Genomic DNA, 27,815 nt, shown 5'->3' on the forward strand with positions numbered 1-27,815 from the left:
AGGACCACAATTTTCCAATTTTCACTACCATAAAACTGTATCATTACAGTTTTTCACGATTGTTGACACACAAAAATCTAAACGTTGGCACAGTTTGCACAACCTTAACTTCACGTACCATTCACTCGACTCGAATTGTCACTACTTCACACTCCCTTATGACTCCGCGAGACTCTGACTTTCCTTCTTTACACTCTGACGCCAATTGCACATCACCTTGTGGTCTAAACACTGCACACAATGTTCAGTTGTTGCACACACCTCTCATGTCAAAGCTCAAAGCTTCAACCGACAATACACTCTGCAGTCAATTGCACATTAACTTCCGCGGACCGTGGTCTACACTGGACCGTGTCCTCAAGAGGAGCGGCACCAGTTTGTGCTTGTAAGTCCCATACAGTACAGTAAAGCACTGACATACAGGTATTGTAGCCTACCTCTGATGTACAGTAACACTTTTGTTCTTTCCTTTTCTACAGTGTCTTTTGACCTCTCTGTCCATACAGTAACTTGCATTCTCTTTGTTGTTTCAGCCAATCGAGGAGCTTGATATGGCGAATGAACCATATGAATATATTATTTTGGTAACACTTTACTTGAAGCACCCAGTATAACACATTATAAGTAGTTTTAAACACTCATAAATGATCACAACGCTTTATAACCAACTGTACAGCATAGGATTATGGTGATTATGATGTTATAAAGCATGTTGATCATTTATAAGTGTTTTTAACTATAGTTATACAGTTCTATAATGTACTTATAGTGTGTTATACAGAGGTGCTTCAAGTAAAGTGTTACCATTATTTTCATAGATGAGGCTGGGTTTACTGTAATCTGGTCAAGAGGAGGTGCAGGGGAAGAAATATCATAGGCGAAGGGGCCATTGTTGGGGTCCCCGGTCAGTGTGGTGGGAGCATAACCGTTGGTGTCCTGCACTGCCATGTACATCTTGGTGCCTATAACACAGACTTGCTGCTGGCCTTCCTTTATGACCTCCACGAACAAGTTGTTCCACCAGATCACACTGATGATCCTCAAAGAATTACTTATGTTGTCATCTGGGACAGTTTGCGTTTCCACCGCGCTCTGCTTGAACGTCAGTGGTTCCAGGACCAGCCACACTTTACGGTGTTATTCCTCCCACATTACTCTCCATTCCTCAACAAGAAGTTCTTCTCTGCTTGGAGGTGGAAGGTGTGTGACTGAAACCCCCAGACCCAGGTCCCACTGGTCCAGGCCATGGAAGGAGCCTGTGGTGATGTCAGACTCGAGTCCATTCAGGGGTTCATGCGCCACTCAAGGCGGTTCTTCCAGAGACGTCTCCATAGGGAGAACATGGCCTGTGATGTGGACGAGGCCCTCTGGCCTGACAGAAACCAAAGGCATGATGATGCTTGATCATGATGATTCCTCAACTATGTCCAAAAATAAAACATTTTTGGCTGCATATTTGTGTGCTGTTTTAAGTTTCAATTTTTTTATGAAAAAAGTAGGCTACATTGAGTCATTTTTACGAAAGGAGAAATATCTTATTCTCCAGAGTCAGTGTCATTCATATGGTGTTTTCCATTTTACAGTAGTGTTTTCAGTTTTTCACTACAATGTGCTGTAAATGCTTGGTAGTGTGCAGCAAAAGCTTACTTGTGTGTGCTCATTGAATGATATGTAAAATACGACTGTGTATAGCAAATGAAAACATGAGTTCCATTTTGTGAACACAATGTAGATATTTGATGGCAAGAGTGTTCTTGCAAAGGGAGTGTCATGTTTAGCATTTTGTGTGTGCAGTTTTCAGTTTTGTGTGTGCAGTGTTGAGAAAGCCGTTATTGTATTGAGAAACGTGTGTTTCACGATAACAATCGTGAAAAACTGTAAAAAAAAAAAAAAAAACGTGCCAGAAAGGCATTTGTGTTTTTTTTTTTGTTTGTTTTTTTTTTTTTTGTGGAAATTCCTGTTTATCATTCAACTGATCATAATGGCTCCTAAAATTTTACAGTAGAAATGTAAGTTGGAGTTTCTCATGAAACCAAACAGCTGCATCTTTTTGATTTGGTTCCACCGTCCTTCAGCAGTTCATGCGGTACCTTTATCCAGGGTCTGGCCATGCTGTAAAATTACATTTTTCTGGTTCTCACCACTTGAACATGCAAAAACACCTGTCTCAATTATGGCAAAAGATAAAGATTTGATAAAGCAGGAAAGTAGGAAGAATTAAAGGTGGGGGGGCCCATCCTGCACCCCAGTCACGGCTCCCGACGCAGCATGCAGGCACCGCGCCGCTCTGATCTTGTACCATTCTCCATCCTGTAGACGGTGCTGCTTTCATAACTGGAAATATAGGTGTGTTACATGGTGAGTCGGTGCATTCTGTCAGTACACCAGCTTTTAACAGATCTTTAATGACTGGTGTAATTCCTTCTGTTGCATTAGGTTTCAGTGAATAGTGTTTGACATATGGTTGATATTAATTTTTTGGTTTGATTTTAACAGGCTGGCAATCTTTTAGAGTTCCTACATACAGCTGCTCTTTCTTTTCGGTCTGTAATAGTGTATTTCAAGGTCACTTGCTGTTCCTTTAGTTTATGTATATGATTGTCATAAGTGCTATCTGGTCATGGGCTGTGTTTAAATCTCAATGTCACATGTAAGTTTTCTGGTCTCATTAAGCCTGGACTCCCACTCAGAAAGGTGTCCACTTTTATCATGAGTTCTTTGGGTGTGTCTACGGGGGGTCCAGCAATCAGGTCAAGAGTCCAGTAATAGTTTGGTTGTACATGTGAGTATTGGACCATTATGTCACCATCTTCTATCAGTCTTGCTTCTCTCATTCTTCCTTGCACGCTTGGCATAATGCACTGTCTCAATTGTGACAATGCATCACGTCCCAACAGGTTAAATGGGTAGTTGGCTGATACGACACGGAAACTGTCACTGTTCTGTCTGTCTCCGGGCCTTCTATTGTGACAGGTTTTGCCAGTGGCTGCTTCTCGATTTGTCCATTTGCTGATCTGTTGACAATTTCATCCTGGGCACTGAACATTTTAACACTGTTCTGCAAGCTCCTGTGTCACAAAAGAAAACTATTAGTTCTCCGTTAACAAGAAGAGTCACTTATGGTTTCACTGTTCCTCAATAGGTAAGTAAATAATGTTTAATATCCAATTGTTCATAGTCTGGGTCTTTTCCTCATTCGAGAATTATTCTATCAAGTTCAACTGTTTCATGTCCGCTTTTATCATTTCTGCTGCGTTTTCTTCTCTCTTTGTGGTCTGAGGTGAATGATTTCCTGTTGTACATCTCTGTTCTTCTGCTCTTTCACTTAGCCATGTTTGGTTTTTTTGTTTTTCTCTTCCACTTTTGTAGTCTCTTGCAAAATGTATTCGCTTTCCACAAACACTCATCGTCTCTGTTTGCTGGTCTACGTTCTCCTCTGAATGCACCTCTTCCTCAACATCTTCAACATTCCAAGTCCAATGTACCAATATGGTTCTTGGCTGACCACCCTCCCAAATGCCAGGTTTGCTACTTGTATCATGGGAAAGATGTCTTCTGGTGGTGAGGACAATTTAGGTTTTGGTGACATTGGACTAAAAAGTCCTCCCATTTGTTTGCTCCAAGTCATTTTTATTTGCCTCTTTTGTCTGGTTCTGGGTGTGTGGAGCTCGGATGGAGCAGTTGGTGAGATTTGTAGGTTGGTCAGACTTGGATACAGATTGTTCATCTGTGGTGTAGTCAAGGCGGAGCGTGGGTCTCAGTACAGAGGGGGCGGAGCATTCTCGATGGGCCCTTATGATAGTAATTTTACCATTCAAACAATACCTCATGCTACCTTCAAACAACACACTAATGCTCACTTTTATTGAGCCAAGCAAACCTATATGCCTCAGAAAGCAGAATAAAGTCACAAACCAGTTCACAAACTTGTTCTGAAGAACAAATACACATATGCACGCAGTGTTGTCACAGATTACTTGAAAAAGTAATTACTGATTACTGATTAATCTTCAAAAAGGTAATCTAGTTACTTTACTGATTACTTCAATATCAAAGTAACTAAGTTACAGTTACTTTTAAAGTAACTTAGGTACTTTTTACCGATTTCCTCCCTTTGCTGCCTCAACATAAGAATGACTACTGGTTGTTTAAATAATACTTTATTGAAAGTGCATGAACTTGAAACTTGAACATGTTTTTTTGTTTCTGTTTCATTGGCTTTACAATACAGAAGTTGGTGTATAACACGTTACACCTGCACGCTGGTCTGACATAATGAAAGTGTAACTGTTTCGGAAAATAAGCTTTATGAGCGAGGCCGATCGCAGAAACTGTAAACAGAGCCGTGCACGCCCGGAGATGAGCCATAGGCGTTTCCTCTGGAGAAGCTGTCGAGCAGGTAGGATGGTCTGGCGCATGCGTGTTTTTCAAAAAGCGAGTAACAGACGTTTGGCTTCGTCTTTTCGACAAAATCCTATATTACACCTTTAATATACGTGACCCGGCGTTTTGCAAGAGAAACATTTTCTCTTAGAAATTCACATATTGTAATGACTCTTGAGTCAACAATAATCAGTTAAATGTGCTGTTGCACCATTCTTCCTGAAGGTGGCACTCTAAAATTAGATAGGTGGCTGAAGCCAGCCTGTTAATGTTATGTTCACGGACTGTTGTGGAGAGTTTTGGCGTTGGCTCCGGCTGCAACAGTAGCCCTATGTTGATTAATTGTCTGCTTGGCCTAAGTAAAATAAAAAAGCCATTTGGAACGACTTCGGGACGTCTGGTGCTTCGTGGATTGCAGAACGTTACAATATACGAGGGGGTACCGGAAAATAACCGGACTGTGTTTATAAAATTAAAACAAGAATGATTTCAGACTTTTGGCCATTACATGTCGCTATAGCATAGCCTTGAGGATAACTGTGAAAAATTTCACCTCCCAAAGACACACAGGCAGCTCACAAGCAGTGTTTATGTTACTACAGTCCCACCCCCTTCTTCGAAAAATGCGAAAATGATCCCGCGCCTCTTAACCATGGATCAGAAACAGGCTCGCGTGGACATTTGCCAGAAGCTGAGAAGGCAGCTGGAGGACGATGGAGGGTGTTTGGCAGTGGTGGGCCGTCAGGGCCTGCAAGGCCTTCTCTGCTGGCCTAAAAGGTATCTGAATTACAGACTGATGTAAATTATATTTTGTCCATGAATACTTACTAAATGATTCCAAACGGTATGTTCTGGTTCCTTTCATAGTTTTCCCGTGGTTGCGCTGCTTCCAGACATGTTTTTTTCATATTAAATCATTTAACCAATCAGATTTCAGGCATCATCTGTTACTAGGGTAAAAAAAAATCTGCCTGAGGCCTTCACAGTCCATTCTGATAGCCCAGTAAAGTAAAGTGAAGCGTCAAGCAGACAGTTGCTTCAACCAATCAGATTTTGAGTTGGCGACTCAGCGCCTTCTAGCTAGCGTACACCAATAACAGCATATCCAGGCCTTCTGATTTACATTCACCAAGAGATACAGTAGGTGGCGGTATGCACCTAAGTTGTTGGTCGCCACCTGCAATTATTCCAAAGAAGAAGAAGCAGAAGAAGACCTGAAGAGAATTCAAACTTACGCCAGAAATACCACAGGGCAAGCTGGACTTTCAGCCCTGGCTTTGATGGCAATGGAGAAGGATCTGCTGATGGAACTGAAACTCACGGATAATCTATATGACAGAGCAAATGAACTCTTTTTGAGGAAGGAAAGGTGGATGGATTTTGTTTACAAATAATCGGGATTTTGTTGAGTAAAATGTTCCTCTTTTCCTAAATAATATTGCTGTTTTATTAAGTTGATGCTTATTGTATGTGCACAGATGTAGTAGGAGACTTGTGCACTTCAGCAAAGGCATTTATTGTGGCTGCACAAGTATCTATCTGCTGTGCAACAACCCATCATATGCATATCTGTTTAATAAGATTTTTTTTTATAGACATAAAATAGTTATTGAGGGGTGGATTGGTTCAGGCGAATCTGTTCTGAAGGCCTTAGTGTGAAATGCGCAGTCCGCCACTGGCGTTTGGGAAGATTTTCCCGGTAACGCTTCCTTTTGCATTACGGTAATTACCATGTATTAACATGGTAATTGCAAGGTAAGTACCATGTAATAAGGAGAAGTTACTGTAAAATTACCATGTAATTACAGGGTAACTATGTTGCTAATTACCTAGTACTTTTAGAGTAATTACCAAGCCAATTCCAGGCAAAGACCAAGTAACTACCTGGTAGTAAGTATTAATTACTGGGTAATTATAATGTATATAGCAACTATGTCATTAATTGCCAAGTACTTACTAAGAAATTGCTAAGTAATTACCATGTAATCAATGGGAAATGTAGACTTTTTACTAGATATTACTAGGTACTGCTAGGTGTGTACGCTATGTATTTCCCGAGTAGTCAAGTGTTTTTTACTACTTACCTGGTAACTTCTTAGTATTTCCCAGTAACTACAACATTTACCTGGTGATTACGCTTGAACTGTAGACTACTGCAAAAGGAAGTGAGGCCTGTTCCCACACTATTACCTGGTAACTACTTATTCGTTACCCAGGAACTGCAAAAATACCTACCTCGAAATTATATAGTTATTAAAGTGGATTTGTACTGTAAAAGGAAGTGAGGTCTGTTTCCATGGTATTACCTGGTAATTACTCATTTATTACCCAGTAAATAGAAAAATATCTACCTGGAAATTACATAGTTATTAAAGTGGATTTGTACTGTAAAAGGAAGTGAGGTCTGTTTCCATGTTATTACCTGGTAATTACTTAGTATTTAGCCTGTTACTCGGAAACTGTGATACAGTCTCTGAACAGCACACTGTATCTGTCAGGGGATCAGAGTTTCCATCAAAAACCACCACCACCAGCCATCACATTACATTAAGATGAACGCATTATTGTTACACTTCCTCACTCCAAACACCTCACTGTGACAGACATGCAAAAACAATAGAGCTGCCAAAGATAAACATTTTAATCAAATGGAGTTCAACTTCTGATAAAACATTTTACAAAACAGTGCACATTTTTAGCAGTCAGGCACCTTTTTTTTTTTAAGAAACAGAACAGATTTCTTTTGCAAAAAATAAAATACAAATAACAGTGATAAACAATCACTATAAATCAACATTAATAAGTACACTGCTCCAGTCTTGTGAATTCACATCATGTGTTTTCTGCAGACCCATCTACAGAAATCCTTGATCTCCATCATCCCGAATACCCAGGACCGCCGTCGCCAAGTGTCGTCACGTCGTCCACGTCCAGACTTGTACCTCCCTCGGTGTGATGAAGACGAGGACAGCACAACTGTTCCTTCTTAATGCTCAGGGTTTATTCACTGTAACACCTAAACCCCAAACGTGAGAGCTGAAAACATACAAATATACATATTAATAAACAGAAACTTACACAATAAACAAATATACACATTGCACAAAATACACATATCTTTAAACCTTCAAACATACACATGAAACCGACATTACAACCAAAACATTCACCCAAGCCTGAACATGAGACCACAGCCAGACCAGCACCAGCTGCAGAGCTCCACACTACCACCACTATAATGATCAATAAAACACCAAGCAAAAGGAAATATACACACCTCATTGACTGCATCACATTGTAAAGGAGGTAAGCCGTTTTTTTTTTTGCTCTTTTTACATACTTTTTGGAGCGTTTTTCTCTCTTCACGTTTATGTGTGCACCACTTAATGTGGTCCTACCCGGAACGTCTGCAGACGGTTAGTTCCGCCACTCGGTGATATTTATATTTAATTAAATTTCGGTTCTACCTCGACTGAGAGAAAGCTTATTTATGGCAGACCGTCTGCAGACGGTGAGTTCCGCCACTCGGTGATATTTATATTTAATTAAATTTCGGTTCTACCTTTATTGAGTGAAAGCGCGTTTACGGCGGAACGTTTCGGGTAGGACCACGTTAAGTGGTGCACAGATAAATGGATAGAGAGAAAAAAGCACTAAAAACTCCGTGAAAAGAGCAAAAACAAACGGCTTACCTCCTTTACAATGTGATGCAGTCAATGAGGTGTGTATATTCCTTTTTCTTGGTGTTTTATTGATCATTATAGCGGTGGTAGTGTGGTGGCTCTGCAGCTGGTGCTGGTGTGACTGTGGTCTCATGTTCAGGCTTGGGTGAATGTTTCGGTTGTAATGTCGGTTTCATGTGTATGTTTGAAGGTTTAAAGATATTTGTGTTTTGTGCAATGTGTATATTTGTTTATTGTGTAAGTTTCTGTTTATTAATATATTTTTTTTATGTTTTCAGCTCTCACGTTTGGGGTTTGGGTGTTACAGTGAATAAACCCTGAGCATTAAGAAGGGACAGTTGTGCTGTCCTCGTCTTCATCACGCCGAGGGAGGTACAAGTCTGGACGTGGACGACGTGACAACACCTGGCGACGGCGGTCCTGGGTATTCGGGATAGTGGAGATCAAGGGTTCCTGTAGATGGGTCTGCAGAAAACACATGATGTGAATTCACAAGACTGGAGCAGTGTACTTATTAATGTTGATTTATAGTGATTGTTTATCACTGTTATTTGTATTTTATTTTTTGCAAAAGAAATCTGTTCTGTTTCTTAACAAAAAAGGTGCCTGACTGCTAAAAATGTGCACTGTTTTGTAAATTGTTTTATAAGAAGTTGAACTCCATTTGATTAAAATGTTTATCTTTGGCAGCTCTATTGTTTTTGCATGTCTGTCACAGTGAGGTGTTTGGAGTGAGGAAGTGTAACAATAATGCGTTCATCTTAATGTAATGTGATGGCTGGTGGTGGTGGTTTTTGATGGAAACTCTGATCTCCTGACAGATACAGTGTGCTGTTCAGAGACTGTATCACAGACACTGATGGGGTTTGCTGCATTTTTGGTGCAAGTGTGTGGGGTAATGTGAAAGTTTCCGAGCAACAGGCTAAATACTGAGTAATTACCAGGTAATAACATGGAAACAGACCTCACTTCCTTTTACAGTACAAATCCACTTTAATAACTATATAATTTCGAGGTAGGTATTTTTGCAGTTCCTGGGTAACGAATAAGTAGTTACCAGGTAATAGTGTGGGAACAGGCCTCACTTCCTTTTGCAGTAGTCTACAGTTCAATCGTAATCACCAGGTAAATGTTGTAGTTACTGGGAAATACTAAGAAGTTACCAGGTAAGTAGTAAAAAACACTTGACTACTCGGGAAATACATAGCGTACACACCTAGCAGTACCTAGTAATATCTAGTAAAAAGTCTACATTTCCCATTGATTACATGGTAATTACTTAGCAATTTCTTAGTAAGTACTTGGCAATTAATGACATAGTTGCTATATACATTATAATTACCCAGTAATTAATACTTACTACCAGGTAGTTACTTGGTCTTTGCCTGGAATTGGCTTGGTAATTACTCTAAAAGTACTAGGTAATTAGCAACATAGTTACCCTGTAATTACATGGTAATTTTACAGTAACTTCTCCTTATTACATGGTACTTACCTTGCAATTACCATGTTAATACATGGTAATTACCGTACTGTAAAAGGAAGCGTTACCATCATCCCTGCTCCCTGCGGCTCCGGGAGGTGGTCAGGCTGAAGCGGCCGGCACTGTGGGAAACTGGAAACAGTTTTACGCACAGGGATCTGCGCGTAAAACAGTTCCTCATGAAAAACGGCATGGCCATGACGTGGAAGAGGTGAAAAAAAATCGAAGAAAGCTCTTAAAGAAACCATTACGCATCAGCATTGTGACTGTTCTGAGCAATGGAAATCCCGACTGCAGCGCTGTATTCAAGCTGAAGGAGAGTACTTTGAAGTAGGGCTGTCGCGGTAAACCGGTATTGACGATAATCGTGGTAATAAAAAATGAAATTTCAATATCGTGCTCAAAATGCGCACATGATAATATCGTAAAGAGGATCTAGTGCCACTTGAAACGTGTATTTTCAAAATCCGCTCCTGTTCTTCCGCCCTGCTTCGTCTCCCTCCTGCAGCACCCCCACCTCTCCCCCTCTCCTCAAATGTAAACACAGCAGATCAGCGGTAGCGGCGGCTCCTAGCTAGCGTGGCTCCCAGTTAGCGAGCGTCTCGAGTGAACTAAACATGTCGGCGATGGCCGACAACGACAGCAAGACACTCTATCCTAACCCTAAAAAAGTGTGTTTAGCAACACTGATTGCACGTTGAAGCTAGCCGTGTAGTAGTCGGGCCCCATTAGGTAGGTTCCAGACGTGTCATTGTAATGTGTCCGGGGGATTTCAAGTTGTGTCGCTGATATCCGCCGTCTTCTCCGCCGGCCCCCTTCTAGCAACTAACCGGTGAGTACTCGGAAAAGGGTCCCATGCGGGGGATTTTCGACACGTTGTCGTTGCAGCGTCTAGTGTAGCGCCTTAAATTTGTCATTGAAATTGACTGATGTCAGCCGTCCCTCTGGGCCCCCTTCAGCTCGGGGCCCTAGCCAGTAGCAGCGCCTCTGGGTGGAGAGAAGCAGCTGCTGCTCATTCCGCCTCGGATTTAAACAAACAAACAAACAAAAGTTCTCGACAGTGTGGTGGTGGTACAGGATTTCACCCCAACAGGGCCCGAGGGTTTTCATAACCCACTAACCCTATGTAAATTATGCCTCTGCTGTGGATCCTCTGTTAATCAGCTCATCAGATTTTAATTAGTTGAGTGTAACTACACTTTTTGTGTGCAGTTGTACAGTTACTGTTCTCATATTGTTTCAACACCTCATTTGACAGGTATTCTGACTGTAATTCATCTGGGAAAAGAGAGAAAACAAACAAAAATAAAATTAAAGATGAATCTAAATGTTTCTACCATTATTAGTTAAATTTTTGCTGATATCGTGATAACATCGTTATCGTGACATTTTTTGCCCACGATAATCGTCAAGAGAAAATTTGATATCGTGACAGCCCTACTTTGAAGGTGACAGTTTTGATGAAATGTGAAAATAAAAAAATAAAAAGTTATGACCACAGTCCGGTTATTTTCCGGTAACCCCTCGTACAGTGTTTCCTGCAGGATAAAAGCTTGGCCAGGGAAGCGAGTGGCCTGGGGGGTGGGGGGACCGTCGTGAGACAGGTTAGTTTTACCCTACTGATGATGTGTTGTTGCAATACTAAACCGAGCAATGCCGAGCAGTGTCGAGCAGTGCGCTGCTCACACGGAGCATAGAAGCAGCATAGAGCGGGGCGGCGCTCACTCATAGCGCGCAGCTGCTGCTCCACGGTGCTCACTCATAGCGGAGCTTCCAGCTCAGTCGATTGAGCGCAACTGCTAATAAGCCGCAAATGCGGCGCTATTACTATTTGTTTTTTTCCTGTCCGTTGTCCTGGCACTGCAGAATTTAGCGTGGGCGGGGCACCCGGACTGAAAAGGTCTGGTGGAAACCCTGATATATTATGAGGCAATAACAAAATATTAACGCACAGTCACTTAGGAAACTAACTTTAATCAGATTACTGGTTTGGAAAAATGAACGCGTTGGATTGCTCGTTACTGAAAGAAAGTCATCAGATTAAAATAATGCGTTAATTAGCAGCGCATTAGTGACAACATTGTCTGCACGCACACACACACACACAACAACACACACACACACACACACACACACACACACACACACACACACACACACATACAAATGCGGCCTGACAGTTGTCAATCTCAGAGTGTCCGCTGTCCATGGTGCTGAAAGTTCAGATAAAAAGTCACGGGCTACATCTATACCATCTTTGATACAGCTTAAATATAAAATGAACACAGCTGGTCTAAAATTACACAATCTATTCAGATAGATATAGACACAGCTTTAGATCTAGACATATCTTTTGGATTCACGTATATTAGTCCGTGTCATCTCCGTCCAGTTTCATTGTCTTCGGGTCTTACAAAAGGTTAAAGGTAAATTAAAAAGTTTTTCAACTTTAAAAATACTTATTTTCCACCATAAATATGTTACACATTTTTAATGATTTGTACAATGTGCCCTGACATATTCATTGCAAGTACTGCTAACAGCGCTAAATTGTCACTTGAAAATTGCAGTGCCGGTCTGGCACAGACTATCGTCTGTGTTTTGGTTTTTGTCAGCGGGAAAGTTGGCGGGTCACGTCAACCTGTGGGTCAGTTTAAGGCCAGCACACACTACAGAATGATCAGGCCGAATTTCACCCCGATCTTCTCCTCCCGACCAAAGCCGACAAGGTCCGACTGTCTGGACTATGCAAATGAGCTCGGGTCCGATCTTCGTGTAGTGTGCGGTGTGTTCAGAGAGTTTTTTTTCGGTCGGAGCCTCTCAGGAGGCGTCGGAAGGGGAGATCATAGATAATGAACATGTTTAATATTTCTGATCGCAAATCCTGCGGTGTGTGGTGCGCTCTGAGAGGCGCTGATCAGCTCCGAGCTGACCTGTCCACATCATCGAAATAAAGCTCCCTTTTGAGGAAAAGTTCAGAGAGTTCTATTTCAAATTTACTTCATGATATAAAACCCAATATAATGCCAACAGAGCTCTGCTGGTTTCATGACTTTCCTCCCTCCGCTCTAAGCTCAGATGTTATATTGAACTCAATATAACACCTCTCAGTTACTTTCATCCCTCAGAAAGTCGAGCTATGCATTAATTTTTAAGTTACATAGTTGATGGCTACTAGGAGGTAAACGAAAACAAATGACGCACACAATGACAATGTTACGGATTTACCTCTGGTAACCGTTGAATTATCCTCATGGCTATTAACAGCGTGAGTAAGAAGACGGAGGACCGCTTCAGCAATCTTGAGGTATACCTGAAGGCTACACAGGCCACATGATGCTCGGATTTCTACGTTGGAGGCGACCAGCAGCAACTTTGACACAGTTGGCCTAGCTAAAGCAGCAATGGCCACAGTTAGAGGCAAGGCTCAAGCTGCTCCAAAAGACAGTTATCGACTTTGAAGCCAAAACATAAAGATGGTGAGCCTGCCAGAAACAATGGAGGGTAAAAAACTCTGTGGAGTTTTTTGCTAACTTTTTGTGGAACCTGCTAGGCTCGACTCACTTTCCCACTCCGATAGAAGTTGACAGAGCGCACCAACTGGGACAGCCACCTGACGCCGGAATATGTCCTGTTGTCATGATCACGAGGATTCACAGCTTTCAGGTGAAGGAGAAAATACTTGCGACTGGCATGGGAGAGCACCCTCTTGATCTACGATGAGAGACGTATCTATATGCATTCCGACTTCCTGGCAGAGACATTGATCTCTCTCTCATCAAGGTGCCCGACTCTCGTTTATTTACTATTGAGTAACTCTGAATGCTGGAAATGTTTTGTTTGGTTTGTTAATTTGCTCAATAAAATGGTCAATATTGTTTTAAATAAACACCTCGGCACTCTCTAAATTTTTGTTATTGAGATCTTATGATGATTATTGTTTAATAGTTTCTTTCGGATGGAGACTCTGCTTACAGTTAACCATCTCATGATATTGCTGGTTAGGTGTTGACGAGAATAGGGTCCCTGAGCTGGCATGTTTAGCTATTTTCTCCCGCTTTATTAGTGAAAGTGGGAGTTTGGGATGAGTAAATATATGTTCTTTTTTGTTGGTTTGAGGTTTTTTTTTTTCCATCAAGTTAGGCGAACACTGAATAATTACACAAAAGTCTGAAATATGCATTTTTCCAGACGCAATGAAAAAAACACAGAGCATAAAGATGCCACAATGTTGGCTGTTTTTCAGAGTTTATATTGAGGTAGTTACATTAGAAAGGGTGAAAATGGGAAGAGTGAAATGAACACCCAAACTCCCATTCACTCGTCTGTATAGAGGTTTTCTCGACGCGTCATCAGGCACGTCATCGACCCGTAAGTCGCCATCTTGGAGGTACTCCGTATCACAACAAAGCACGAGTCCTAAGGAAGATCCAGAGCGTTATCAAGAAAAATGGTAAATTATTGCCGTGTCATTAGTTGTACCAATAGGTCAGACCGAGAAAAACATTTGGAATTATATAGACGTCGCCCTGCGACAGACTGGCGACCTGTCCAGGGCATACCCCGCCTTCGCCCACAGCAGCTGGGATCGGCTCCAGCCACCCGCGACCCCGAAAGGGATAAGCGGTAGAAAATGAATGAATGAATGAATGAATGAATGAATGAATAGACTTCCAAAAGTTATAAAAAACCAGGGTGAGGAATGCCAAAAACTATCAGAGGAATGGAGGCACTTGTGGTTAGCAAAGCTTAACCAAGATCTACGAGGGAAAAATCTGGACAACATCCGAATTTGTCAGGTTTCTTGTCAGGTAAGTGAAACAGAGCACAACAGTTTAAGCTCATTAATGACTTCATATGTTACTTTGATTGTTGTGGCCGTTCTCTAAGGTTTCCAAAATCTTGTTTACAGCCACATAGAGGGAGGGGGTCGTGTTTGTAGACGCGTGCTTCCAGAAATCCAGATGAGATGATTGAGCTTGACAGAAGATTTATTCAGATCAAAAACGAACAACTTAAGGCTTTACAAAAAATCAAAATGTTTCTGGTCCACTACCAGTTCCAAAACATTCCCTTGTCTGAATCCACAATCACCTTAAGGTAAGCTCTCTTTCCACGCTTGTGCTGCACAGTCAAAAACTTTTTTCAACTGAACTCCTCCTCCCATCCAGCACCTTTACAAATAAGCTTTCAGCCTGCCCCTCTGCGGGCCTCGCAGGCAGCAGCAACCTGTGGAGAATCAAGCTGATTGCTGGAGGCAGGACACCAGCTTGACATAAAATATTGCCTCCACACTTATAGGTTCATTTAAACTATAACATCAATCCATTACCTAAATGATGCAACAAGCACCGAACTGACTATATTACAATGGCTCTTACATTGATCATTCATAAACGTTTAGCTTCTACAGAAACTTGAATGTTTATGTCCCTACCCTTAAGGGATGTATTACTCCTGAAAAAAACTGTTTGTGCTAGATTTTTAAAGTATTTTATGTAAAAAAAAAAAAAAAAAAAAAACATATTTCAGCTATCACACTATTTGTAGCCATCAGCTTGGTAATATTTGCGTTTTAATCAATTATTCAGAACCCCAACCCCTACAAAAGTGCTGGGGTCTATTTCACCAAGCAGGTTGAAGAAACTCTGAGGGAAATCCTGAACTCTGTGTTGATCTACTCTGAAAGGGAAAACGCTGGGTTTTTGGTTACACAACAGCTGATTTGAGTTGGATTACTCAACTTCAAGTAGTTTCATCTGGATTTTAGCACGTGCACGACAACTATAAAAAGCCAGCGTTAAAGGTGCTGTAGGCAGGATTCAGCATCTCCGCCATCTTGCTTAGGGTTTCCTAAGCAAGATGGCGATTTGACCCATCTAAGATGGCAATTTGAAACCCAGCACAGCCAATCCTGTCCTGTTTTCTCTCACATCACGCCCTTACGCAAGTTAAGCCCCTCCCACAAGAATGTGCAACGAACACCCCTCGACCAATCACGGTTAGAGCCTCAGGGGCTCTTCTGATTGGTCAAAGATACCTGGAGCTGTCGAGATTCCTTTTCAGCTCAGAACAGAGACAGATGGAAACGCTGCTCCCTCGCGGTAGTGCAATTATGCTACACTCCTAAAGGATTATCAGTGGATACTCTAATATTTAATCCAAAGAAAACACAGAAAAATTAGCATTGACTAGCAAAATCCTGCCTACAGCACCTTTAATGGAGCACTGATTCGACGAGTCACCATGGCAACAGAGAAGCACAGAGCGACGTATGGAACACATTTTTCGAAAAAAAATGCAACACGCTGCAGCAGCGACAGAGAGGGAGATGCTGTGGCAGAAAATTGCTGCCCGTGTCAGTGAGTAAGTTTAAATGTAGTCCTTTATATCAGAATATTACTGAATGTTAAATATTATTACAGGGAAACTGTTTGAATGGTCACCAGTTAAGGTATTTCATTTAGCTGTAATTCCGTGGGGAAGAAGCGCACATGGCAGCAGCTAAAGATGAAATATAAAAACATTGTTCAAACAAGTAAGACCTCGGCATAATCTCATTGAGGTGCATCATTTTAAGCATGTTTAACATTGTAAAATAGCATAAATATTAAGTGGCTGATGGACTGTGCAGTTGTTTTATGTCACACGTCATGTTATGTTAAATAATTAATCCTATTTAATCTAATATTATTATTATTATCTATTATTTGAGTATAATATTTTAAAAATGTTATTGATGCAAATATTTATTTTGTCTTTCATGTCCTTTTCTTCTTTTGTCCCCATAGATTGTGAAGGTTCTATCTGCCTGCTGGAGCCCCTTCATGCTACAACCAACCTGAAACTGTCAGTAGGAAATACTCAGAATATTTTTGTTAGTTTTGTTAGTTTGGAAAAATATACGCAAATATACTGAAAGATGTTATTTATCCAGGATGAGGAGGATGAAACCGTGTCTGCTGCCCTCACAGAGGATCCAGAAAGTCATAGAGGTATGTTACTGATTGTTCTCTTCCCATTAAAATTCTGAATACTGATGTGGAACATAGAGCTCAACATTTAGCCGACACTGAAATATTCAACATTGTCATCCTTTTCAACAGATCATGGCTGGTCAGCAGCAGGATGGTCCCTCAACTTCCACATCACAGATCAAACTGTGAGATTCAGTAAACACCAGAGGTCCATTTCATTCAATTCATGTGCAGCTGTATAATTTAATGTTCTCTATGTGTTCCCAGTTATCTTTCAAAGAAATTTACAAAATCCACTAACTTAACAAGATAGAGAAATCCCTTAAAGAACAGCAGTATCTGGACCTCCAGATGAAGAAGATAAAATTGGAAATTGAGATACTGGAGCACAAGTTGCAGGTGGGTTCATGGTCACAGGTGAATTATGTTCACTATTGGAACATGAACTCAACCCTTTATTTATTTATTTATTTATTTATTTGTAGGAAATAAAGAAGACAAAATGGAATGTGTGTCATGTCTTTTATTTGCTGTGGTGGTAATGATGGTGGTGATTTAAACTCCAAAGTGCTCTGCATCTCCAGTGTTATATAAAGAACTCCCATTTGTGAAGAAGTGCAGCGCAACACACAATATCTGCTGGGATGTGAGTGCGCGACTACATTTGGTTATGTTGCAAATGTATGAACGGATAAGATTGTGAAATGCAGCGTATGGATTGAGACGTGAAGCGGTACCGTTCCAAAAGATAACTGTCCGGAAACGCCAAAACATCTATGCGCGGTCTGTAAATAATCTCCCGACGAATATTCAAATCACGCTGCAGTAATGCCACTCCTTCATCTACAGGATCGCTGATATGACATGAAATTTTGACAGCTACACAAAAACTCGCCAGCTGACTGAAAGAATGAGGAAATGGAGCAACGCGTGTGGCTGAAAGGGGGCGGAGCCAGAGAGAAACTTCAGGGTTGACTGAGAAAAACCTGCTCCTGACCAGGTTAGAGTCACGGAGTGTGTTACTGCGGTAACTGACCGACAGTTTAAGTTACCTCTCCTAGTGGAACAGGCTGGAGTTACTCCTCTGTCCCTGGTTTGAGTTCTCTCCCTTTGCGTAATGGAAATCTCAGAGTTTCCCTCATTTCCGGGTTATTCAGCACAGAGTTTTCTTAAAACCTGCTTGGTGAAATAGACCCCTGGTCCCCAGTGAGGGTCCAGGAGGTGGGAGCCAACTCATACGGATCTTTACCACCAACAAACTGTAGCTTCTCGAAATATCAGACTTTCTCTTTTAACCCAAGGCCTTCCCAATATTCCTTTGCTTCTTCAGTCCGTTTTGACAAGCTTTCGACATGGCTGAACGCACTCAAATTGTTCCATGACACACAATCGCGACTACTGTCAGTATGATTGTTTACACTGATTATCTCCAATATGGCGGTGGTACTGCCCAAGTCGTGACGTCGGTGAAAACCCTCTATTGACTGATGGGAAAAGGGCGCTACTCCCCTCTACTGGAACCCCGAAGTAATGCCACAAATGAACACAAGCAATGCAAGCAGTAGTCTCCGCCTCCTCTCTCCCTCCAATGCACAAAAGGTGAACTAATCTGCACACAAATGTAAAATATAAAAATGGCTAAAAAATATTTGAAAATCAACAACTTCTGGACAATATCTGCTACATATACCTACTAAATATGATTTTTTTTTTTTTTTTTTTTTTTTTTAATGCATGATAAACTCATACCAAATGTTCTAAGCACAAAATACCAGAACATTTTTATTTCAGAACAGGCTCCAACATCCATTGCTCTTGATTTAAAAAAGCCTAGACAGTGCTCCTCATAGCATTTCCATCCATCTCTGTTGACAGACAAACATTTCTGTGAACTAGTGTCAGCAAAAATCACAGAATATCTTGACAATAATGACACCACAGACATCTCGGACTCTGTCTTGTGGGAGACATTCAAAGCTGTTATGAGATGTCACATGTTACAGACAATGCCTTTACAGATTGGAGCTGTATGGGTCTGGTTACTTTAAAAGGCCTTCATGCTGATGGACATTTAGGCTCTTTTGAATAACTGCAGTCCAAATTCTCTCTTTCGAAATCCAAGTTCTTTTGATATTTACAATTGAGGCACTATGTCCGACAGGCTACGAAGTCATATGTCCCGCCCTCTCTTCACACACCCATCTCTCTGTTATTATCGCCAGCAAAAAGCACGTTCACAAGAGGAGAGGAGTTAATCTTAAAACCCTAATCAAAATTAAAACTAAATCTGCAGTAGAACAAAAACCCACAATAATCAAATGTGGACTGGTAAATAGCCGATCCCTCTCCTCCAAATCCTTGCTTATTGGTGACCTAATAACTGATCATAATGTAGATATATTAAACCTCACTGAAACCTGGCTAAGGAAGGATGAATATTTCAGTTTAAATGAAGCAACCCCAAATACACATGTCAACTATCATATTCCCCGAGAATCTGGCCGAGGCGGTGGTGTTGCGTCCATCTATAACTCGAAACTTATAATCAGTCCTGGAACTAAAATTAAGCATAAAACCTTTGAAAGTCTTATTCTGAATCTCATTAACTCCAGCTGGAAAACACAGAAGCCAGTCCTGCTTGCCGTAGTGTATTGCCCCCCTGCTCCATACTCTGAATTTTTGTCTGAATTTTCAGACTTTCTCTCCAGTTTAGTCTTAAGCTCAGATCAAATCATTGTAGTGGGAGACTTTAATATTCATGTAGATGTTGACACTAACAGCCTAACATAGCTTTCAGTTCACTACTTGATACAATTGGTTTTTCTCAGAAGGTGAATAAACCTACTCATCACTTTAATCACACCCTCAACCTTGTTCTCACTTATGGTATTGACATTGACCAATTAACAGTTTTTCCCCACAACCCTGTACTCTCTGATCACTCACTGTTATCATTTGAGTTTACGTTAGCTGGTTTTAAAGTACCTGGGAAAAAACTTAAACTTAGAAGATACCTGTCAGAGGATAATGTGACCATATTCAAGGAAATGATCCCATCAATATTAACTTCACTCCCATCTGTTGGCCCAATGGACAGCAGTATCAGCCCCACTCAGGTTGATTTAGTTGAACATGAAGTGGCAGCTTCACTCTCCTCCACACTTGACTCAGTTGTTCCCCTGAAGTTAATAACATTAACCCACAGGAGACTAGCTCCATGGTACAACAAACAACTGCAAACATTAAAAAGATCAGCTCGAAAACTAGAGAGGAAATGGCATCTAACCCAACTAGAAGTATTTCGTATTGCCTGGCAAGATAGTCTGTTAACTTATAAAAAAAAAAAACTTTATGTAAAACTTGAACCGCCTACTATTCATCCTTAATAGAAGAAAACTAGAACAACCCCAGGCTCCTCTTTGATACCATAGCCAGGCTGACAAAAAGTCACAGCTCTGTTGAGCCTCAGATCCCCTCAGCCTTAAGCAGCAATGATTTTGTAAACTTCTTTAATGACAAAATCATAACTATTAGAGATAAAATTAAAAGCACTCTCCCCAAAGTGGTCACAGACCAACCAACCACATCCTCAGATTTGTCAGTAGAACCTGACTCACAACTACTTAGTTTCCATCCTATTGAACTCTCTGAGTTATCCTCAGTTGTGGCCTCATCTAAACCTACAACTTGTACTTTAGATCCAATCCCAACAAGACTGTTTAAAGACATTTTCCCCCTGATCAGTACATCAATATTAGATCAGATCAATTTATCTTTAGTGACAAGCTATGTTCCACAGGCCTTTAAGGTTGCTGTTATTAAACCTCTCCTCAAAAAGCCTACCTTTGATCCAGGAGTTCTAACAAATTACAGACCAATATCCAACCTTCCGTTTATTTCTAAAATCCTAGAGAAAGCTGTTGTGAGTCAGCTTTGCGACCATTTATATAACAATGACCTATTTGAGTCTTTTCAATCAGGTTTCAGAGCTCATCACAGTACAGAGACAGCTCTGGTAAAAGTCACTAATGATCTTCTCACAGCCTCCGATAGAGGACTGGTCTCTGTTCTGGTCCTGTTAGATCTCAGTGCTGCATTTGACACTGTTGATCATGATATTCTACTACAGAGACTAGAATATACTATTGGGATTAAAGGTTCAGCATTAAACTGGTTTCAGTCATATTGAACAGACAGGTTCCACTTTGTTAATGTTAATGATGATTCTTCAGCCCGGATCAAAGTTCAATATGGAGTCCCACAGGGTTCTGTTTTAGGACCTATACTCTTCACATTATACATGCTTCCTGTAGGGAACATCATCAGCAACACTCCATTAACTTCCACTGTTATGCGGACGATATACAGATCTACCTATCCCTGAAACCAGATGACACCGATCAACTTGTCAAATTAGAAGCTTGTCTTCATGACATAAAAAAACCTGGATGAGTCATAATTTTCTCCTCCTAAATTCAGATAAAACAGAATTTATTTTATTTGGCCAAAAACACCTGAGAGAAAAATTATCTAATCAAATACTGACCCTAGATGGTGTTGCTTTAACTCCCAGTAACACTGTGAGGAACCTGGGAGTGATCTTTGACCAAGACTTATCCTTTCACTCCCACATTAAACAGGTCTGCAGGACCTCCTTCTTTCACCTGCGTAATATTTCTAAAATCAGGAACATGTTGACTCAAAGCGATGCTGAGAAATTAATCCATGCATTTGTTACCTCCAGAGTAGACTACTGTAACTCCTTGTTATCAGGGGGGCCCAATAACTGCCTAAAAAACTCGTTCAAAATGCTGCAGCAAGAGTTCTCACGAGAACCAGTAGGAGAGATCATATCACACCAATATTAGCTTCCCTTCACTGGCGTCCTGTTAAATCTAGAATAGAATTCAAAATCCTCCTCTTAACCTATAAATCCCTGAACAACCAGGCCCCATCAAATCTTAAAAAGCTATTAGTCCCATACTGTCCCAGGAGAACGCTTCGTTCTCAGAGTGCTAGTCTGCTGGAGGTTCCTAGGTTCACTAAAAGTAGAACAGGAGATAGAGCCTTTAGCTATCCGGCTCCTGTTATGTGGAACCAGCTCCCAGTGTCTGTAAGGGAGGCTGACACAGTCTCGGTTTTTAAGACGAGGCTTACTTAAGACCTTTCTATTCAATAAAGCTTACAGCTAGGGGTGGCGCCTGCTCACTCTCTCTCTGTCTCTGGCTGTGTTCGAAACCGCATACTGTCTACTACATCCTTACATACTCATACTATCCATCCTGTGTCCTGCATACTCAATCCATCAAACAGTATGCGAAGCGTTTACACTACAGCATACTACATAATAACCCACAATGCATTGCACTCCCCCGAGCCGAAATGGACCTGCTAAAGCTGATTTAACTTTAGCTCTAAACTCTTCAAATGTACAAGATATTCGAGATTTTTTTTTAAATGAGGCGACAAAGTGGTCGTTTAGAGCGCGACTATTTCGTTTATTTTTCCGAATACCAACTGTGTAGGATTTTGGTCGGACGAATTCGGAGATATTCAAGCCAGCCGCAGTGACCAACGCACTTCCGGTTACTGTCACCAAAATAAACCACCCCTTTCCCTTTGTAATGCAATAAAACCGCCGTTATCAATCTGTGCTTTTACTTTGAAAAGAACAAGCCAACCGCTCCGCAATATGTCCCGCTTAACATCGCCATCTGGACCGTTGTCCCTTTAGACTTGCAGGAGTGTCAAACTCATGCTACAAAGGGCCGAGTGGCTGCAGGTTTTCATTCGAACCAAGCAGGAGCACACCACACTCCACTCATGTCATCAGGTCGTCAGTGTAGCTTGATGACATGAGTGGAATCAGGTGTGCACCTGCTTGGTTGGAATGAAAACCTGCAGCCACTCGGCCCTTTCTGGCACAATTTTGACACCCCTAACGGAAGTGGACCAGGATGCCTTACCGACGGAGAGTGTTTTCGGCCCTTCATCGAAGATCGGCTCGCCGTCTTCGCTACATCATGGTTGCTTTCAACATGGACCTGCTGTCAGATGTAAGTGTTGTATTGTTCTTTGTCTAAACCATTTGTAATAAATGTAAATGTCATCCAACATTTCTAACATAACATACCTACGAGCACAAAAAGTGGAGGGAAAATTATCTATACAACAACACTCAGCTTGGTAAATGTACATCATTAAGAAAGAGTCAGTGTGAACTCAATAAAGTTTATTCACATGAATAAATAACAACATAACCAATAATGTGGAACAAATTTTTCATAAAATCTGTTCCAGGTGGCATCAAGAGGGCCATACTGTAAGGTGAATCCCCAGGTTCCTCTTCTGCGCTTCTTCTTCAGCGGAGGTGATACTCGGAAGGACTTCCGTGTGTCCCGGGAGTCCCTGGACAGCCTCATACAGCTTGTGGCAGACAAGGACCATGGATGGGGAAGGTGCTTTAAGGTCCTGGTGTTCGTGTACTGGCTGGCCTGTGGGACGTCCTACCGGGTTGTGTCAGAGGCATTTGACATTCCCCGCACCACCTGCCATGACATGATCCACGAGGTCAGCGGGGTCATTCAGGGGGTGTTCAGGAGGCTCATCCGCTTCCCTGACAGGCAGGAGCTGGAGGAGATCGGCGCTGGATTCCAGCAGCTGGCTGGCTGCCCGGCTTTCTCCAGAGTGGCAGGAAGCATTGATGGGTGCCATGTCCGCATTGTCCCACCTGGGAGGTTTGCAGGGGACTACTTCAACAGGAAGCTGTTCCACTCCGTCCAATTTCAGGCCATATGTGACCACAAGGGCCGTTTTCTGGACGTGGTAGTGGGCTTCCCTGGCTGTGTGCATGATGCCAGGGTCCTGAGGAGCAGCCCGTTCTTTGTGCACCAGCTGTACCCACCTCCTGGATGGTACCTGATTGGGGATGGCGGATACCCCTGCTTGGCTGAGCCAATCTGCCTCCTGACACCCTTCAGGGAGCCTGTCCGCAATGCCATGGAGGGCAGGTTCAACGCCAGGCTGTCCAGGGCACGGTGTGTGGTGGAGAGGGCTTTTGGAGTCCTGAAGATGAGGTGGCGCTCCATTTTCCTCAAGGCACTAGAGGTGAAGGTGGAGTTCGTGCCCGAGGTCATCACTGCCTGCCTCTTCCTGCACAACCTCTGCATCGCCACCGGGGACATTGTGGAGCCTGAGCTGGTGGAGGAGGAAGACGGTGGTGATGATGGAGGCGAAGGACATGAGCCAGTGCAGCGGTCTGGGGACACACTCAGGAACAGACTGGCAGCTGCAGTTTCTGCACCGACAGACCGGGTTCTTGTTCTGCAAGATCATGATTACTGTTAATACAGGGAGTTGTTTTTGTGAAAAATGTTCAAGTATTTCTTGTTATTGTTGTTTCATGGAACCCTGTTGTAAATAGTTAGTGCCTCTTAAAATCCAACCCCACGTCCAAGTCGTAAGAGGTGGAAACAGCTGAAGTACAGGACTGCCAGGCAGGGCCAAGTATGATGGGAGGTTCAGTAACCCTGGCAAATACAGTAACCAAGAAGGCCTGTCTGGATAAACCTGGAAACACGCTGGCCAACGGGGCTCTGGTGAATGTGCAATAAAACATTGCCTTTTGGTGAATGTAGTGAAACATTTCCAACAAATACTGTATTTCCCTCTGCCACATCTTCTACATCGTTACAAGTGCTTAACAATGGACTTTTAGCTGTCTTTCCATTCAATGGTGTCTTTATTTTGTCATTACCTCCTCCCAAAAAAGCCGTAGCTTACATTAATGTGTACTACTTTACACAAGATGACAACTGGTTACCCAAATTGTGGAATAACAATGCCTTGTCTATTTAAATGCATCATTAAAATGTATGATTAATCTGTCTACAAAGCTATTTATTCATCATGGTCATGGCTACCCAACACTGCCAGCAGTCACTCTACTCCAACGTGTACATCCCCATACTATTTTGAAGTGTTTCAGTGGTGTAAATGTAACACTGGCACTGTAAAATATGATGTGATGTGATCACATGTCATCCTGATCCTATTCCACTGAAACTAACAGTCACTCATGTAATGCACACATTTATATGGCAAAGTACAACAGACACGCTGACACTGAATAGTCTTCCCCAGAACATTTATTCTACAGTGAAACTCATTTCTTGTTCAGAAATTTCTCTATCATTTCCATGAGTTTGTCTTCTCTTGCCCGGCTCTGTCTCTCTCGCTCCTCTCTCTCTTGACGCTCCTCCCTCATCCTCATGTCCATCCAGTCCCTCCACTCCCTCTCTCTCCTCTGTACTTCTTCTCTCCTCCTCTCGTCTTTCTCTTGCAAGCCGCTCTTCTCTGTCCTGCATCTCTCTCTCCCTTCTTTCTGCCCTCTCCTCCGCACGTGCCTCCCTTTCATCAAGCTCCCGGAGGAAAGTGGCCCAAATGTCACGTTTCCCCCGGGAGACGCCTGATGTGGATGCTTGGGGGGGAGGAGAGGGAGGAGAGGCCACTGCTGCAGATGGTGCCACAGATGAGGTGATGAGGACGGGGGGCGCTATTGATGGCCTGTCCCCCAACACCTCATCCATGGCACCAAACCACTTCCAGGTGGCAGCAGTGGGCTCTCCCCCCTCCGTGCTCACCCCTGTGCGTGGAGCCTTCAGTTCCTACAAAACACACACATACACACACAACATGCACAACACACACACAAGCATGGTCATGGTTGTGATCATGATTTAAATGCGTAACTTTTCAACACCAGTGACAAACTCACCACCATCATGTCTTATATTAGTTAGTATATATGTCTTCACATTGCCACTGTCATGCTTTTGTTATTCGACTCACTTTATACTTTTGCTTGAGGTTCTCCCATTTTTTCTTTACAAAGGAAGCCTCCACCTTCCCCTCCAAATGGTTGTCCCTGATGAAGGTTCTGTACAAGAAAAACATTTGTTGACTGTATAGAGATACAACATCTTCTGCCCTTACAGTCATCCACTCAGAAACGACTCCTCACCCAGGACGGGCCATTTTAATATATGTTATTACCATTGATAGAGAAAAAAATACTTACTCATAACCTCGGACTGCGGCATTGCGACACCCGGTGAAGAGGGGCTCGTTCTCCCCCCTCCATTTGATGAGCCGCTGCGTGTCCTCGTCGGTCCCTTGAAGAAACAAACACACCGATAACGTTGAGGTATGCGGACTAACTTCGGATGTAGGTTAAACAGCAACCATGTTAATAAGTACTTCTACACCACAAGTCGTCGTTCTTGGCGAACTGTATCGATAACGCAGTTTGTACCGCTGACGTTATGTGGCACTAAATGGGCTAACGCTAACCGGCGGGAGCGATAACACGACATGACATTACATGTAATGCACACAACAAAGAATAGATGACCTACGCCTCTTCATCTGACTGCATAGAAGCCATGAAGTCGCTAAAACACTTAATAATTTACGTACATTTGTAAACTTCCGACGGCTCGTCCGCCATGGTGCTGCTGCTGTTGTTGCTGCTGCTTCTCCGTGCTCATCGGCTTCCGTTCTCCCGCTGTCCGTCGCGTTGCATCTTGGGTAGTTTCAGTATGAGTAGTGAACACATGATGTGTACTCAATATTTCTGGCGAATGTAGTATACATCCGGGAACTTGTCGCATACTCAAAATCGCATACTGCCAGTGTAAACACACTGCATACTCAATAAGTTAGTATGAGTAGTACGCAAGTATGCGGTTTCGAACACAGCCTCTGTCTCTGTCTCTGTGTCGTTAACTCCTTAATGTGCTGCACCTGTCCAGCCCCCTTTATAAGCCCTGCTGTCCTGGTGTGTCTTGTCAGCTCCTTGTGGGTCTGTCCACATGTGCTGGCCTGCACCAGCTGTGTTTTTGAGTTTCCTGAGTTCCTGGTTTCCTGACCTCCTGAGCTCTTTTGGAAATAAAAGACCCCGTTTCAACTTCGCCTGGCTGCCTGTGCCTGAGTCCTTCCAGTTCGCACCGCGACAGAAGGAGCCGACCAAGTCTGGACCCAGCAGGCAGTAAGTCTGAAGCCGCTAGCCACCTGCATAAGTCTTCAGCCCGTCGGTGGCGGTGCTCCACCCGCCCCGGATCGTCTGCCTCGGGCCGCCGCCGAAGCTGCTCGCCCCCAGACTTTGTGCCTATGACCCCCCGCCCCGGCGAAAGAAGTCCACGCCCCTCCGGGGTGTGTGCCGGCAAGGCTGCTTGCCCCGGTGAAAGAAGCCCACGCCCACTGGGGCGTGTGCCAGCAAGGCTGCTCGCTCCGGCGAAAGAAGCCCGCGCCCACCGGGGCCTGTGCCAGCAAGGCTGCTCGCTCCGGCGAAAGAAGCCCGCGCCCACTGGGTGTGTGCCGGCGAGGCTGCTCGCCCCCGAGTCATCCGACAACTGTTTTCCCAAACTTCTCCCTTTCTGTATGGCCTTTGGGAAGGGAGGAGTTCCGACCCATCCCGTTCCCGTTTGCTGCTGGTGTGCAGTTCCGACCCGTCCCGTTCCCGTTTGCTGCTGGTGTGCAGTTCCGACCCGACCCGTTCCCATTTGCTGCTGGTGTGCAGTTCCGACCCGACCCGTTCCCATTTGCTGCTGGTGTGCAGTTCCGACCCGACCCGTTGCCATTTGCTGCTGGTGTGCAGTTCCGACCCGACCCGTTTGCTGCTGGTGTGCAGTTCCAACCCGTCCCGTTTGCTGCTGGTGTGCAGTTCCGACCCCCTGTTCCAGCTCCCGTTTGCTGCTGGTGTGCAGTTCCGTCCCATCCCTGTTCCAGCTCCCGTTTGCTGCTGGTGTGCAGTTCCGTCCCATCCCTGTTCCAGCTCCCGTTTGCTGCTGGTGTGCAGTTCCGTCCCATCCCTGTTCCAGCTCCCGTTTGCTGCTGGTGTGCAGTTCCGTCCCATCCCTGTTCCAGCTCCCGTTTGCTGCTGGTGTGCAGTTCCGTCCCATCCCTGTTCCAGCTCCCGTTTGCTGCTGGTGTGCAGTTCCGTCCCATCCCTCTGCCAGCTCCCGTTTGCTGCTGGTGTGCAGTTCCGTCCTATCCCTCTGCCAGCTCCCGTTTGCTGCTGGTGTGCAGTTCCGTCCCATCCCTGTTCCAGCTCCCGTTTGCTGCTGGTGTGCAGTTCCGTCCCATCCCTGTTCCAGCTCCCGTTTGCTGCTGGTGTGCAGTTCCATCCCATCCCTGTTCCAGCTCCCGTTTGCTGCTGGTGTGCAGTTCCGTCCCATCCCTGTTCCAGCTCCCGTTTGCTGCTGGTGTGCAGTTCCGTCCCATCCCTGT

General features: G+C 43.3%; 1 protein-coding gene and 1 long non-coding RNA gene across 3 annotated transcripts; one reads left to right on the forward strand and one right to left on the reverse strand.

Annotated features, from left to right (window-relative positions):
- Positions 1-4,829: 4,829 nt before the first annotated feature.
- On the reverse strand, positions 4,830-19,720 carry LOC115390928 (uncharacterized). Of its 2 annotated transcripts, none has more exons than XR_003931712.1 (4): positions 19,594-19,720; positions 19,388-19,396; positions 15,640-15,643; positions 4,830-4,841 (listed from the first exon to the last, which is right to left on the reverse strand). It is a non-coding gene; the product is annotated as an uncharacterized LOC115390928 (long non-coding RNA). The 2 variants fall into 2 exon arrangements; XR_003931713.1 differs by lacking the exon at positions 15,640-15,643 and adding an exon at positions 14,073-14,078 and having other exon boundaries at positions 4,831-4,841; positions 19,390-19,396; positions 19,594-19,719.
- Positions 19,721-22,549: 2,829 nt separating this feature from the next.
- Positions 22,550-23,873, forward strand: LOC115389848 (putative nuclease HARBI1). Its single transcript, XM_030093416.1, has 2 exons — positions 22,550-22,582; positions 22,827-23,873. Exons 1-2 carry the CDS (start codon positions 22,550-22,552, stop codon positions 23,871-23,873), a joined length of 1,080 nt encoding a protein of 359 aa, XP_029949276.1.
- Positions 23,874-27,815: the final 3,942 nt, after the last annotated feature.

The sequence above is a fragment of the Salarias fasciatus genome, chromosome 6 (genome assembly GCF_902148845.1).
Source record: "Salarias fasciatus chromosome 6, fSalaFa1.1, whole genome shotgun sequence".
Taxonomy (NCBI): Eukaryota; Metazoa; Chordata; class Actinopteri; order Blenniiformes; family Blenniidae; genus Salarias; species Salarias fasciatus.

Excerpts from the sequence above, each read along its gene's own strand:
- LOC115389848 (XM_030093416.1), top strand. The coding sequence starts at position 22,550 with ATGGTTGCTTTCAACATGGACCTGCTGTCAGAT. Across the intron at positions 22,583-22,826 it reads ACATGGACCTGCTGTCAGAT|GTGGCATCAAGAGGGCCATA; the intron begins GTAAGTGTTGTA and ends AATCTGTTCCAG.